The 16,467-nt window shown below is 36.4% G+C and overlaps 1 protein-coding gene across 1 annotated transcript in view; it reads left to right on the top strand.

Moving 5' to 3' along the window:
- The window catches only part of LOC150085300 (uncharacterized), a 134,006-nt gene that overhangs the window by 99,139 nt on the left and 18,400 nt on the right, over positions 1–16,467 (top strand). The window contains exon 7 of the mRNA XM_090374520.1: positions 5,598–5,674. Coding sequence (XP_090230646.1) covers positions 5,598–5,674 — 77 coding nt within the window. The remainder of the gene's footprint in view (positions 1–5,597; positions 5,675–16,467) is intronic.

Raw genomic sequence — 16,467 nt, 5'->3', positions numbered from 1 at the left:
TTCTAGTAGAATAAAAGAAATTTACCTCAATATGATATGTAGAACACTTCCGTAGGCTACTCTCCAGAAATTAAAACAAATATAACATTAACGCAAAATGATTACAGTAAAAAATAAATTGAAAACAATTAAAAAACAATTTTAAAAAAATCAATAAAAATTTTTTGAAAAGTTTGATGTAAATTTTGAAAAACAATAGAACGAAGAGTTGGCTTCAACTCTTAGTTGAGGCCAACTATATCCCCTTTCAAGAAAGAGTATACAAATTTTTGGTTTGCCAATGGAATTGAGGCTAAGCGACCTGATATCGGAGGTCTTTCTCTCAACGAATGAGTATATACATTCAATGCTGAATTGGAGGTATTTAGACGATGTTCTTATTGTTACTGATAGTAGCATTGTTCAAGATATTTTACATTCGTTTAATAATATTCATCCTAGACTCAATTTTACACTGGAAAGGGAAAATACGGATACTACATCATTAAATTTTCTAAATTTCACGCTTACTCAGGACGCAAATAAATTCCAATTTAACATCTATTGTAAACGAACAAACACCGGTATGTTTCTACATTAGCATTAGTAGAGGCACATGATGCAAGAAAGCAAGCTTATGCAGCATCAACCTGGGGGGGGGACTGCTCCTATTTCACCCCTCCATTCGTTCCAAATACCTGTACAGCTCAGCCTTAAATTTATTTAGGCTATCAACTTCCACAACAAAGGATGGAAGTCTGTTCCACCAGCCAACTACCCACTGGCTAAAGGCAAACTTCTGCACATCTGTCTTTCCTCAATTTGAATTTATGCCGTCTCAGGTGATTATTGTGAGCAAGAGGAAGAATCCCATCAGCATTGAGCATGCTGAAACCATTTAAGGCCTTATACACCTCAATCAGATCACCTCGCAGGTGCCTAGTCTCCAGACACTCTTAATTTGCAAAACTTAAGCGTTTCTTCGTAAGAGCAACCCTTTATTCCATTCACTAATCTTGTTGCCCTTCTTTGTACTGGTTCCAACAGCTCTACATCCTTCTTAAAATGAGGCGTCCAGACCTGCATACAGCACTCAAGGTGTGGCCTAACCATTGCCTTATACAAGGGGATAATCACCTCCTTATCCCTGCTAGAAAAATTCCTGTATATCATTGACAAGACACTATGAGCTACTCTTGCAGATTATTTGCAGTACTCAGAAAACTTCATATCTGCCTGCAGAATTACCCCCAGGTCCTTTTCATTCTCTACCACTGTCAGTGTAGTACCACAGAGTTGATACGTCACTCTGGGGTTACTGCTTCCCGTATGTAGTACTTTACATTTGCCACCTCAGCCCATCTGCTCAACTTTTCTAGATGCTGTTTCAGCAGCGTACTGTCATTGGTGTCCTTAACAACCCTGCCAACCTTTGTATCATCTGCAAACTTGGACATTAAGCTTGATATACCATCACCAAAAGAATGGAAGAGAAGCTGAGAACTACACAGCGAAGAATGGAACGAATTATATTGGGAATCATACTGTTAGATAAGCAGAGAAACACATGGATTAGGCAGCAAACTCAAGTAAAGGACATTCTTATCAAAACTAAAGAACTAAAATGGTCTTGGGCAGGACACATAGCTCAAAGACATGATGACAGATGGACTAAGAAAATAACACAATGGTATCCAAGAGCAGCTAGAAGGAAACCTGGAAAACAAAGGCGGAGATGGATAGATGAAATTCATGAGTTTGTGGGTAGTAAATGGATGGCCAGTGCTCAAAACAGAAGGAACTGGAAAGTTGCTGGAGAGGCCTTCATCTTGCAGTGGATTAAAAATGGCTAATGATGATGATGACCATCATCAATATCATTTATAAATAAAGTAAACAACAATGGACCCAACACTGAACCCTGAGAAACTCTGCTAATAACATTAGTCTATAATGAGCAGTGTCCATTGATTACCACTCTCTGTCTTCTCCCACTCAACCATCCCTTTATCGATAGAAGTTTTTTGCCTCCAGTGCCACACTGCTCCAATTTGTTCAGCAGTCTTCGATGTGCAACAGTATCAAAAGCCTTTCTGAGATCCAAATATGTGATATCAAAGTTATTCCCTACATCCAGTTCCTGCATCCTATGATCACATAATAGTATCCAATCAAATTGGTCAGGCAAGACTTTCCCTTAACAAAATCGTGCTGTGTCCGAGCTATAACTGAAGTCTTGTCTAGATGATCCTGCAGTGCTTCTTTAACCAGTGCCTCCATTAATTTCCCTGGAACACAAGTTAAACTAACAGGTCTATAATTACTTATTTCGCCCTTGAATCTTCCTTTGTGAATTGAGGTCACATTTGCACATCTCCAGGCCATGGGTTCCTCCCCTGAGTCCAAAGAAGCTCTCATTATTATGGCTAAGGGTTTGCTTACTTCCTTTGCTGCCTCCTTTAATATAACTGGATAGATCCCATCACCCCAGGTGCCATTTTTATGTTTATCTTCAACAATTTCTCCTCCACTTTCTTCTGAAAATCATCTAGCTCACTGCCAGAGTTTAACTCACCTCTGCCATTCCCCTTCCTGAATAACTCCTCTTGGGTGAATGTAGGTGCAAAATACTCATCTAGTTTGTTAGCCACCTGAGCAGGATCATCAACAGTTGAACCATCAATATCCAGTGGGCCAATTTGATTCATTGCTTTCCTTCTAGAGTTTACATAAGTAAAGAACTCTTTGTTGTTTTTCTTTGCATCCTTTGCCAAAGATTTCTCATAATCTGCCTTTGCCTGCCAATCTCCTTTGTGATTTGGTTACAGACCAGATTATATCTATCATAGGCTTCCATGTCACCCATTAATTTATATGTATCCCATGCATTTTCCTTCTCTGCCATATGTCTCATTAGTTCATCTGATATCCATTTAGGCCTAAACCTTGAACAATATTTCTTAGTTGGTATGTAAAGCCTAGTAGCTTCCAAGATAAATTCTTTGAATGCTTCCCATTTTGACTTTGCTGTTGTTAACATCGTCAGTTGGTCCCAACATATAGAATTTAAATACTGCCTCAGACCACCATAGTTACCTTTACAAAAGCAAAAAACCCTTCCTTTTACCCCTGATGGTAGTTACCTCTTTGAGTAAATCCCACTTCAGCACACTATGATCACTGCCATCTAGTGGTTCCTTTATCTACAGATTCTTAATGCATGAAGAATCACTACTAATAATCAGATCAACAGTATTACTCCCTCTAGTTGCCTCCCAAACAGGCGCAATATGGTCTAAGCAGCCCTTGCGCCTAAAATAACAACAACAACAACAGCCTCCCAAACATGCTGATGTAGAAAACAGTCATCCAATAAATCCACAAAAGCCTTGGTAGTCTGTGAGTGACAAACCCACAAATTCCAGTCAATATCTGGGAAATTAAAATCTCCCATTATAAGACTCTCTGATTTACTGGCCCACTCTATTTCCCTGTACAGTTGTTTATTATAGTCATCAGAGTCATTAGACCTCTAACACACTCCTCCTCTCAATTTTGATCTACCAATGCTTATGTCACACCAGACTGACTCGACACTGCACTGTCCAGCGATGTCGACTGGCTTCACTTCCTTGGATTTTGTGTTTCTTAACTAATAGCATAACCCCTCCTCCCTTCCTATCCTGTCTATCCTTCCTACACATTCTACTCCCCAAATTCCAGTTCTGCATTCCTTATATCTGTGTGACACCACATCTCTGATATCCGAACAATATCTGCCTTTGATGTTTTGAGTAATACCTCAAATTCATCAAATTTATTTACCAAACTCCTAGCATTGGTGTACTTGCAAGTATACATGCACCTGTTCCTATTCGTAATAGGTGCATGTATAGCGTAACATAATCTATGTGTTTACTTGTACCGCAATGACTCCCAGCAGTCTCTGAAATACCCTGCATCTTGTTTTCCAGGCTTCTACTCATTCCAATAGAAGCAGTGCAAGAATCACTTTCACCTCTGCCAGTGGCTATTGTTAATCTATTAGTCCTTGTATCCCCCAAGCTAGCAGTTTTCCGACCCACCTAACACTGCCACGATAGCATTAGCAAATGTTCTTGCACCCTTTCTATTTAAGTGTATCCCATCCCTGTAGAAGCAATCTCTCCTGTTAACAGGAAAGACTGCATTATAACAACTATCACCCATTTACCTATAAAAGATCGATTATCTTTAATCAGTTTCTCAATGCGTATCAGTATTCAATCTGCTTTAGACTCAGAAATACAGATATTAACCAGCAGATTCTTAAATAGGGGTTACCACCCTTGCTACAATAAACGAAATTAGGGTACACGCTAAGGATATGATACAAAAAACTACACCAACCAACAATAGTAACATCAAAAAATACTTTATTTCTGTCCCATATGTTGAACAGTGGCTCAAAAATCTAAATAGGTTCTTTAAAAATACCAAATTTAAGATTTTGTCCAGACCAATACAGAAATTACACACTATACTGAAAAATCACTCAGTTCTTCCTCTTTTGCAAACAAATAAATGACGTGGTATACAACATTTCTTGCAGTGATTGCGATATTCTTACCAAGGATCGATGCGATTTCCACTGAATTTTAGAGTTAAACAGCATGCATCCTCAGTTCGCGCTTCTCGTTCAGCAGTATCAGAATTAGCCTTTCATGCCATTAATTAAAAACATACATTTTTATTCTATGAAGCCGAAATACTTAGTGTCCAATGTAATTATACGAGACTATTAATCACAGAAACAATCAAAATTAAATTACATGAGAATTCTATTAACATTCGCCATCCATATCTAATCTACGATTCATGATCTTTTACACACATGCATGAAGACGAATAATCTCTATTTAAGATTCATGCTCACACATACTCCATAATTTCCATTCCTGTGATCAAGACATACAGTTGAAAAGCTCTGTCAGTTTCAGGAAGCAAATCATTTTTCAAAATTTACATTAAACCTTTTAAAATTTTTAAATTAATTTTTTAATTGTGTTCAGCTGATTTTTTAAAATTGGTTTTTAATTGTTTTCAATTTATTTTGTACTGCGATCATTTTGCATTAATGTTATATTCATTTTAATTTCTGGAGAGTAGCATACGGAAGTGTTCTATGTATCATGTCGAGGTAAATATCTCTTATTCTTCTACAAATATTGAAATCAATGTAGAATGTATTGAGCACCAAAACGCTCTGGTTTATACTGTTAAATTATTAAAATAATGCCTATTCTTTAATGGTACATAATTATGTGTGTGCTTGATGTGTTATTATTATTAGCCATATGTAGCATGTAAGCCTGAGGCTTATGCTGCACCAGTCAATAAAAAAAAAAAAAAATTCCGAATTACCCAGAGAGAGAGAGAGAGAGAGAGAGAGAGAGAGATTACAACTACCAAATAAATATATTATGCGATCCAGTAGGAATTACTTTTTGACTTTAAAGTAAAGAATTTCTGCATTTAATTTAACAAAACAAACAAATATTAGATAATTTAAAACATGAAATGATAATTTAAAAGTACTTGATTACCTGCCCAGTTTGCTTCCTTCCATTATTTTTCAGATTATTCAAGCCAAATTAATCATGAAAAGGAACAATTACGGATTACATATTTGGTAGAAAAACTGCAAAAAGTTCTAGTATGTAACTTTTTATGTCTTTTTTCAGTTGATTAGTTACCACAGTAATCAGTATTATTATTAATAATAATAATATTACAAACTACTATGAGGCACTTGCAAAAAAGCTTTAATTTCAGAATATATAATTTAATGAGAACAACATATGTACAACTGTTAGATATATACAGAAACACTGAAACATACAGGTACATTAGGATACAATAGTGAATGGAACAAAGGGGCACTCTTACGAAGAAAGGCTTAAGTTTTGCAAATTACAGTGTCTGGAGACTAGGCACCGGCGAGGTGATCTGATAGAGGTGTATAAAACCTTGAATGGTTTGAGCATGCTCAATGCTGATGGGATTCTTCCTCTTGCTCAGAATAATCACCTGAGAGGGCATAAATTCAAATTGAGAAAAGACAGATATAGGATAGACGTGAGGAAATTTGCCTTTAGCCAGCGGGTGGTTGGTTGGTGGAATAGACTTCCATCCCTTGTCGTGGAAGTTGATAGCCTAAATAAGTTTAAGGCTCAGCTGGACAGGTATTTCGAACGAACAGAGGGGTGATGTTATTTTTTATTTATTTTTTATTTTTTTGGCTGATGCTGCATAAGCTTGCTTTCTTGCATCAAATGCCTATGCTAATGCTAATGATGCTTTTGAGCACTGGTGGCAAAAGGTATGGGCATCCACCATACCTCACAGCTGAAATTTTCAAGTCATTTGATTATATACATTTCTAGAAACTTATGTAGCCTAGATAATTGAGGAATCAGCAGACTGAAGAGAACCCAGTACAAAATCCTACAATATTACTATACGAGATTACCATCCACTTAAACATAAATGAGAAACATTAATTTCTTACAGTGAACACATCTTTTAAATGAGTCTTTATTTACAGAAAAACTAATTTACAATTTTCTTAAATATTTAATTGAGTTTTTAATTGCAAATTTCATTTGAATATAAATCAATCCTCTTTGCTAAGTTGCCAGATTGAATGTATAATGTTGCTTGTTTTGTTTTAATTTTTTATTAATTTATTTTTTTGTATCAATGTAAATTTACTTGCTATTTTTCAGTCATAACCCCTGGCCACCAGTTGTAGACCTATTGAAATGCACTGTCACAGCTGCTTCAATTAAGATTTCATAAATATTGCATACAGTAATCTAAATGAACAACAAGGACTGGCTCAGCTACATAATTAAAGCTTCACATGTGTAATACAAGTGTTGTCATGTGGTTGCCTTTGTTTGTATGTTTGGGTTTTGATTTCTATAAGCTTTGTAAAGGAGTACTGTAACTTGATTGCACTTGATCTTTCTTTACAGTAAAACATTAGCAAGTGTTGTTGGTATTGGGTTTAATGACACAAGGGCCACTGAGGCCAAATTGCACCTGTTCATAGTTTATTTACATTCAGCACATTGTTTGTGGATGTTAAATTATATGCTCATGTATAGGCCAAAACGTTTTAAATAGCTTAAAAGTTCTTCTATATTTGCATCATTTTCTGTGATATGAGATAAATCATGTGAGATGTTCATCCTGCAGGCTGACTGAAAAGTTTTTGACTGGATGGTTGAATATAAGGGATAATCAATCTTGCCAATACCACTTCCTGTCATCTGTTTTATTAGAAGCTTGAAAGCCACAGCTTTGGATCTTGTTTTATCTGGTACAGTTCATTGTTGGCATTTCTTTTAGATCTGTGACCAGTCGTCATAACATGCTTTGCAAATGACAGGCGTATAGCAGGTGGATGCGTGCCCATGCATGTGTGTGTTAAGTGCCAAGGCAGCAGTATATTGTGTTGTATTTGCATGTGTTCTCTGTTATCTGGTTAGTGTGTCTTATTTGCTAGAATAAATGAGTTCCAGAAGACAAAAACCATGCAACTCTTGCCCAAGACTGATGAATTCGACCATAGTGCTAGAAAACCCTATAAAAGTTACTTCCATCAATGTTTTGTCATATGGTATGGAAGAATGGGAATCATAACCACTGTGTCAGTCATGAGGGCAACATATTTAGTCAACTGGCATCTCTGTTTAAGGACTGTAGAAAAATGTGCAAAATTAAATTAGTTTAAGGGGAGTACCTGGTTTTAAAAGCAATTGGGGTAAAAGAAGGGAATTTGAATCAGATGCATCCAAGAAAAGGATAGGTGAATTGGAGAAGAAATATCAAGAATTAAGCTGATACTTCTGATATTTTTGAGATACTGAAAAATATCAGTTATGAATATTCTGACTGTTCAATTAAACATAAGCTCAGGAAAACTACATAATGTTCATTTGTAAATGAATTAAAAGAAATTTCATCACTAAAAGGAAGATATGTTCATTCAACATGATTGAGAAAACCAAAATGAGAATGTTCTTGCAAATATCAAGAGCTCATGGATGTGAATTTGAAAACTGTTCTATCAGTTTTTATCCAGGTGAATTGGTTATGCTACTGAGTGATTCACAGCAGTATATTATAATATGGAATAGCCTACACTTTCTCATTTAAGTCTCTCTCATATTTCCTGTCCGAGACAACTTGGTAATTTGAAAATCTCCTCTTTTCAATCTTCTCTGGCTTAAAATCTCTCTACCTCATTCTGTCAAATTCATCTGTTATCTCTACCATTCTCCCAACTCTACTGATCACTTGGAGCTCTTTGACTTCCTCTCTTTGCAACTTGACTTTCTCCAGTCTAACTTTCCTAACAGTTAGGTAATTTTCCTTGGTGATTTTAATGTTCACAACTCCAGCTAGCTTCTGTTTTCTAGTCACACTGACCCAGCTGGTCGAGATGCTGAGACTTTTGCAATTACTAATGACCTTGCACAAATTGTTCATTTATCTACAAGAATACTGGACAATCCTAACCATACAGCCAACACACTTGTTCTTTTTCTCACAAACAACCCTTCTAAGTACATGGTCGATGTGAGTGGTCCTTTAGGTACCTCAGATCACAACTTGGTGATTGTCTCTTCTCCAATGGAGCCTTTATCTCATGGCTATTCCAAACCTTGTGTTGTTTGGCATTACAAGAATGCAAAATGGGATGACCTGTCAGATTTCTTTTCCTTGGTCGGACTACTATTTCAAAACTTCTGATGTCATTGTTTGCTCAGATCACGTCAGTGAAATTATTCTTGTAAGAATGGAATTCTTTGTTCCACATTCCACTTTAAAATCTTGTCATTTATCTAAACTTTGGTTTTCCAATAAATGTGCTAAGGCCATTCAGGAGAAGAATGTTGCATATTGTAATTGGCTTGTTTCCAATTCTTCAGTTTCATTTTCTGCCTACACCAAAGCTTGCAACAATTGTAAAGCAGTTATTAATCAGTCCAAACTAGATTTTGAACAGACTAAGAGTAGAAACCTTGCTTCTTGCCCTAATGGTAGCTGAGCATTCTAGTCTCTTGCCAAAGCTATTGGCCGACTTTTGCCCATCTCTGCTCCCTCCTCTGTCAGAACCAGATGGTTCTGTTGTCACTTTGGCCAAGGATAAAGCTGACCTACTAGCATCCCATTTTTCTTCCAACTCATGTATTAATGATCTTGGTAAAACACTTCCCACCATTCCCAACATGCTCCATTCAATGCCTGCTGTGGTCTTCCTTCAAAAGGATGTCAAAAGGATTTTGACAAATCTTGACGCTAAGAAAGCTCCAGGTTATGGTATTTCTCCACTTGTTCTCAAAACTTGTGCTCCTGAACTTACTCCTGTTCTTTGCCGCCTTTTTTCACTTTCTTATTCCAAAGGTGTTTTTCCTTCTGCTTGGAAATTCGTTTATATCCAGCCAGTTCCTAAAAAGGGTGACAAATCCCTCCCATACAATTATCATCCCATTGCAATTACTTCTACTCTTTCTAAAGTAATGGAGAAATCAATTAACTGCCAACTCTTAAACAGGATCTGGATAATTTGAGCAGATGGGCTAAGAAGTGGCAACTGAAGTTTAACCTTGACAAATGCAAAGTACTGCATATGGGTAGAAGTAACCCCAGAGAAACGTACCAACTGTGTGGTACTACACTTAAGGTGGTAGAAAATGAAAAAGACCTGGGAGTAATTGTGCAGGCAGATATGAAGTTTTCTGAGCAATGCAGACAGGCTGCCAGGGCAGGTCATGGGGTTTTGTCAATGATATATAGGAATTTTGCTAGCAGGGAAAAGGAGGTAATTATCCCTCTATATAAGGCAATGGTCAGGCCACACCTTGAGTACTGCGTACAGGTCTGGAGGCCTCATTTTAGGAAGGATGTAGATTTACTTGAGCATGTACAGAGAAGGGCAACAAGATTGGTGAGGGGAATGAAGGGATCCTCTTATCAAGAGAGGCTTAAGTTCTGCAGATTGCAGTTGCTGGAGACTAGGCACCTGCGCGGTGATCTGATTGAGGTGTATAAGGCCTTGAATGGGTTCAGCACGCTGAATTCTGATGAGATCCTTCCACTTGTTCAGATTACGAACCTAAGGGGGCATAAATTCAAATTAAGAAAGGACAGATGTAGAATAGATGTGCGGAAATTTGCGTTTAGCCAGCGTGTGGTTAACTGCTGGAACAAACTTCCATCTGTCGTTGTGGAAGTTGATAGGTTGAATAAATTTAAGGAGGAACTGGACAGGCATTTGGAGTGAATGGTGTGATTTTTTTTTTTTTTTTTTTTTGGCTGATGCTACATAAGCTCATACACTTGCTTTCTTGCATCACATGCCACTACTACTACTACTACTACTACCTAGAAACCTTCCGTCTGATGAACGGTTGTCAGTATCTATTCCATCAGTGTCGATCCACTGGTGATATTCTGGCTTATGTTACCAATTTATGTACAAATTAATTGGAAAAGTTCGGTGAAACACAAGCAGTTGCTCTTGACATCTCAAATTCTTTCGATCATGTTTGGCATAAAGGTCTTCTAAACAAGCTTCCATCTTACAGTTTGCCAACTGGTTGTTGTAATTGGTTATCCAATTTTCTCTCTGATCACTCACTGAAGGTGATGGTAGATGGCTTTCTGTCTTCTAACTTTTCCACTAATGCTGATGTCCCCAAAGGTTCAGTTTTTTCCCCCACTCTTTTCCTCTTGTATATGAATGACCTTCTCCCGTTGACTGGAAATGCTATCCATAGGTTTGCCGATGATAGCACATTGCATTTCACTTTACATTTTGAGAAACCTCGCCCTGCTCAATCAGTTTCAACTTCTGTAATATCTGCTACCAATTCCTTAAATGCTGATCTCGAATTAATTCTTCAGTAGTGCAAAGACACCTTAGCTGATTTCAATCCTTCTAAAACTCAGTCTTGTCTTATATCTCTCAAAAAGGATTCTTCTGCTCCTATAATTATCTTTGGTGACACTCCGATTTCAAGGCTAGATGATATATCTCTTTTGGGGATTACCCTGACTTCTAATCTCTCTTGGCACAAGCACATTATAAATATTGCTTCCTCTGCATCTAAAAAAGTTGGTTTTCTCTTTCACTCTCAGCATTACTTTTCTTCCAAACAGCTGTTCACTCTGTACAAATCGCAAATTTGCCATATCATGAAATATTGTTTTTACATCTGTGGCGGTGCCCCCAAAACCTCTGTCAGGCTTCTAGATTCCATTCAGAAGAGGGCGGTTAGGTTAATTAATGACTCATCTCTTACAGAGTCTCTCCATTTGCTGTCCCATAGACATACTGTTTCTGCTGCATGCCTTTTCTACAGATACTTCCATGTCCACTGTTCTTCTGAATTGGCTTCTATAATTCCTGCTCTCTCTTTCAAAACAGTCTGAACGCGTGCTGCCACCAGCCAACATCCATTTACTGTTCAACTTGAAATTCACAGAGCCAAGTTTTCATCTTCCTCGTTTATTCATTCGACTGCCGTTTTCTGGAACAACCTTCCTTCATACTTATTTTTTGAAAATTACAGTTTAGAGAAGTTTAAATCTGATGTCAACAAATATCTTCTTTTGTCTTCTCAACCTCCAACCCAAGCGCTGTACTAAGTACTATAAGTTCTAATACCTATCGTGTTTGGGGTTTTCCTAAAAAAAAACTAAAAAGTGAGGAAGAATGCCTATAGGATGACAAATGAAGCATATTATTAACTTCCATTATAATAAATTTTTAAAAAATGGTGTCAAACAGAACTGACTTGCTGACATAATTGATTATTTCAATCAGCCAGCTATCTAAGAACTGCTTTTATTGGTTAAAGTTACACATTAAAAAAAAAAAAAAAAAAAACACTAGCAAATTTACTGGAAAGATTGATGAGTATTATGCAATTTTGCCATTGCATGACTTTTATGGTGCACTATGGCCATAGTTCGTTGTGCCTAATAAATCCCTAAACAAGCAGCATAATTTTTAGATGCCAAACAGTATCAGTGGATTGAGCTTTAAATTCAGAAAATTATATATATATATGCCTCAACTGGTTTCTAAACATCAAAGTGCATGCCGATAGCAACAATGAGTTCAAGCTAAGAAATGATCTGCCCTGAATTCATTCCCAGGAAAAGTGGATAAAGATATTTTTAAATTGCTTAAAATTTCTTAAATATAATTTTTGCTCTTCAAAAGGGAGAGGGGAATCACTTAATCACTCTTGCCTGGGACTTTTTCATTTGCTACACTGCCACTGCTTTCAAGTGCTGCCTTCACTCTTTTTCAATCTAGAATTAACAATGACCAAACAAATTAAACAATATAAAGTAAAAAAATAAAAACCTTTTAACAGGTAATTTATTGGAGGAGACAAGAGGTTAGGGTTTTTTGGACCCATGAAGTACTGAATTACGTGATATCTGTAGAAGAATAAGAGAAATTTACCTAAATATGATAGTTAAAGAGCTAAGCATAGAATTGTGAAGGATAAGAATAGGAGGCGAAGGTAAAGAAAGCCTGCATGAGAAGCATGCAAAAGTTCAATGAAATTTACCAGTAAAAGTACTTTGCCGTAATGGCATTTGTATTGTTGCTCGCTCAGTAAACAGACGGTGGGTTATTGAAGTAGAAATTGAATCCCATGGGAGATTGAAACCCTCCTGAAGTGGAAGGGGGGGGGGATAACCTGACCTTTTTTCTTTAGACTCACTGGTGGACTAGTGGATAAATTGTTTATTAAGAAAAAAAAAAAAAGGCAATGAAAGCCCACACGAGAAGCACAGCAAACTTCGAAAAAATTTACCAGTGAAACTACGTTATGAACATTTTTTGTGACGCCAGAACTTCCAATATGACTCTGTTCGTGATTCAATTAGTGATTCTAAAGAAAAAAGGTTAGGTTACCCCCTCCACTTCGGGAGGGTTTCAAGCTCCCGTGGGATTCAACTTTTACTCCAGACTGATAACACCCACCGTCTGTTTACCGAGTGAGCAACAATACAAATGCTCGTTAAAGCAAAGTACTTTTACCGGTAAATTTCATCGAACTTTTGCATGCTTCTCGCGCAGGCTTTCTTTACCTTAGCCGAATAGGGTGCTGGAATCCCCAGGGATATATAAATATGCACATGCAAAATTAAAGAATTTATATGTTTTCCACTGAAACAAAATGTATATGTAAAACTGAAGAAATATATTCCATATATAAATTTTCACATGCTCTTTCAGTAAATGCTAAAGAGCATGTGAAAATTCATTCAGGAAATGTGCATAAACTTTGTGTGAAAGGCCAGCAACATGCAAATTCCGCATTCCTCCTGGAAATATGTTTTTTTTTTTTTTTTTATGAAAACCCCAAACACGAAAGGTATCAAAACCTATAGTACTTAGTACCGTGCACAGGTTGAAGGAGAAGTGGGGGGGGGGGGAACTTTGCTCTAGAGACTAAACATGGGTTTCACCACTTCAAGCCTCCAATAAGCAAAGTGGTGGTATGTTCATATATTCTGAAAATATATCGGATATGGCAAGGAGATAAACAATGGATGATTGATTATTTGTGATGATAGTCCTTTGGAGGGTGTTGCTGTATAAACCACATGTGGAAGTAGTCAAGTTTTTCATTATGTTCATAAAGTGTCATCCCGTGACTATAGACATAATTTCAGGAAACAAAGACAAGTAACTGCAGGAAAGGTGAAGGCTATCCATAGCTAAGAACATTGAAAGATGACTACTGTCTGGCCTTAACAGTAAAATGCAACAGAAAAATATCTGAATATCAACTTGCATTGGAGCTCTTGTTGGGTGCAGATCATACTGTGTCTCATAGGCTTAAACAAAGTAGTTGCTATTTTAGGAAATTGGCAATTTGAATTATCCTGACCCAGTACCACAGAGTACACTTCCAGTGGACATCAAACAGTAGAGCCAAGGTTTGCTCTCTCATGAGTCAAGGTTCAGTTTGAACAGTGACTGTTGACTGTGTTATATCTACACAATATCAGCTATCCAACATATGGAAACTAGTTAGTTAATACAGCAGGCCCCCGTTATAACGCGGTTCGCTTTACGCAGATTCGCTATAACGCTGTTCTTATATTATAACCCGTATTTGACTATAACGCTGTCACAGATCACTATAACGCTCTTTTACAGATTGCATTTTTGGCATATTTAACAAAATCGTTTCATTTGATGGAGTCGATAGCTTGAAAATGAATAGCAAAACAGCATTAAAACGTTTCCCATGCTAATTCGCGAAATTTTCCCACGCTCGGTGAAATTTTCTTGCACACTAATTTAATTGCAGTACAGTGACTTGTTACGTAGTTCCGAGATCAACATTTTAAAAAATGATCAAGTGTATTGCTTGTAATATTTGCGTTATATGCATTTATCCAAAGTCTAGTCATGACTCAGTATTGTATTAGACATCGTGCGTAACGGACAGTTTACTTGAACGTTGTATCATAATTGATGCAACCAACGCAGTTACATTTTCAAAGTGCTAATAATGACCAATAGGAATGAAAAAGCAACAACGTCTGGGTGCAGTACGAAGACAATAAATGTAAGAAAAAGACTGAATTTGAAAATTAAATTAGACGTTTTGAAGTGAATCGATTCCGGTCAACGACAAGCGGATGTGTGCCATAATTTAGGACTTGCAACTTTAACTGTAAGAACAATTATAAAAAAAATAAAGAATTAATTTTAGCAGCGGGAAAGATAGCTGTTCCACTGCAAGCAACTAGGACTAGGCCGGCTATTAAGTTTGAAATGGAAAGACTAATTTTATAGAAGATAATATTCCAATGCAGAATTCAGTTAAGTTAAATATTAAAAAAAAAAAAAAAAAAAAAGAGAGAGAGAGAGAAAGAGATTAGCCAATATGATGATCTGAAGAAAACTCGCCTAAAAAAAAAAAAAAAAAAAAAAATGTGGAACCATTTAAAACTGGTAAGGGCTGGTTGAATAGATTTAAAATCCAGGGAGAAGCTGCTAGTGCAGATCAAGGAGCCGAAACTTTCAAAAAAGAACTTGTTAAAATTATTGAAGACGGGCATTATGTATTATACTTCTCAACAAGTTTTTAACATAGATTAAGCAGGACTTTTGTGGAAACAAATGCCTAAAAGAAGTTTCATATTGAAAGAAGAAAAAACATGCCAGGTTTCAAAGCATCGAAGGATCGGTTGACTTGATTGTTGGGTGGTAACGCTACGGGGGATTTAAAATTAATACCCCTTTAGTTTATTTGGAAGAGGGCCAAAGTTCAATCCAAAATCCACACATTTTTCATGATTAAATTCAACAATTAAATTAAATCAATTTAATTCATTATTTTAATTGGAATTTTAAGTTTACTTTTGATACGTAAGTAGTTACCACATAATTATATACATATGTAATGCAGAATATTTTATATGTACAAATATTTGAATATTAAATATTTTGACCGACATTTGTTCATCTTTTCACTACCGTTTATTATTGATTAGGAAATATCCTATGGCACCGACCGCAACTCACAAATACATATGTTACCTTATGGGAATGCGGCGCTCGCTTAGCGCGGATTCACTTAGCACTGTTTTTCCGGAACGAATTATCAGCATTAAGCGGGGGTCACCTGTATATATGGTGAGTTACATTTCAAGTGCATTAGCAAATACAGTAGAGCATCAGTTATTCAGAATAATTGATGTCATACCTCTTACAGATAGCCAAATTTTCCGGATAATCAAACCAGAAAATTTTCCAGGAAGATTAAATAAATTGAATCTCATTATTTAATTAAATAAGATTAAATTTATTTAATCTTAACTTAAGATTAAATTAAATAATTAAATTAATTATTTAATACCTTAAGATTAAATTAAATAAAAAATTATAAACTAATCTCAGAAAACAGAAACATCCATCCAGGCATTTTTATGATTTTTATACAAAACAGGAAAATTAGAAAGATTTTTAAATGCTCTCAGTTTTTTCGACTTACCGACAACGAGCATGGACAATCTGTGCATCCCAGTGATATTTGCACACATAGCAATTGTAGCTTGCTATTTTCTCATCTTAAAACTTGGTGCAGGCATTTCTCTTTTAGTGGCCAGGGTTTTTCTCGGTAATGCTTTTCATAATAAGCCTGGCTCATCAACATTATAGACATTTTCTTTCTCGTAATTTGCTTAACCAAAGCGAACTTACTTTTAAAGGACACCACTGCCAACTCGTCTACAGAAAGTTTCTTGCCTTGAATGTCTAGTTCACGTTATTGTGTGTCTCAATTTAAAATTTTTCAGCCAACCTGTGCTTGCCTTAAAATCTTCGTTACCTCTTAATTTTTGATTAAAATTCAATGCTTTTTCACACAACATTGGGCAAGACACTGGTTC

Source organism: Mastigoproctus giganteus, chromosome 5, assembly GCF_048544385.1.
Source record: "Mastigoproctus giganteus isolate SK-2022 chromosome 5, ASM4854438v1, whole genome shotgun sequence".
In the NCBI taxonomy this organism is placed as follows: Eukaryota; Metazoa; Arthropoda; class Arachnida; order Uropygi; family Thelyphonidae; genus Mastigoproctus; species Mastigoproctus giganteus.
Note: the sequence above shows the minus strand (reverse complement) of the source record. Positions and strands in the feature narration are given on the sequence as shown.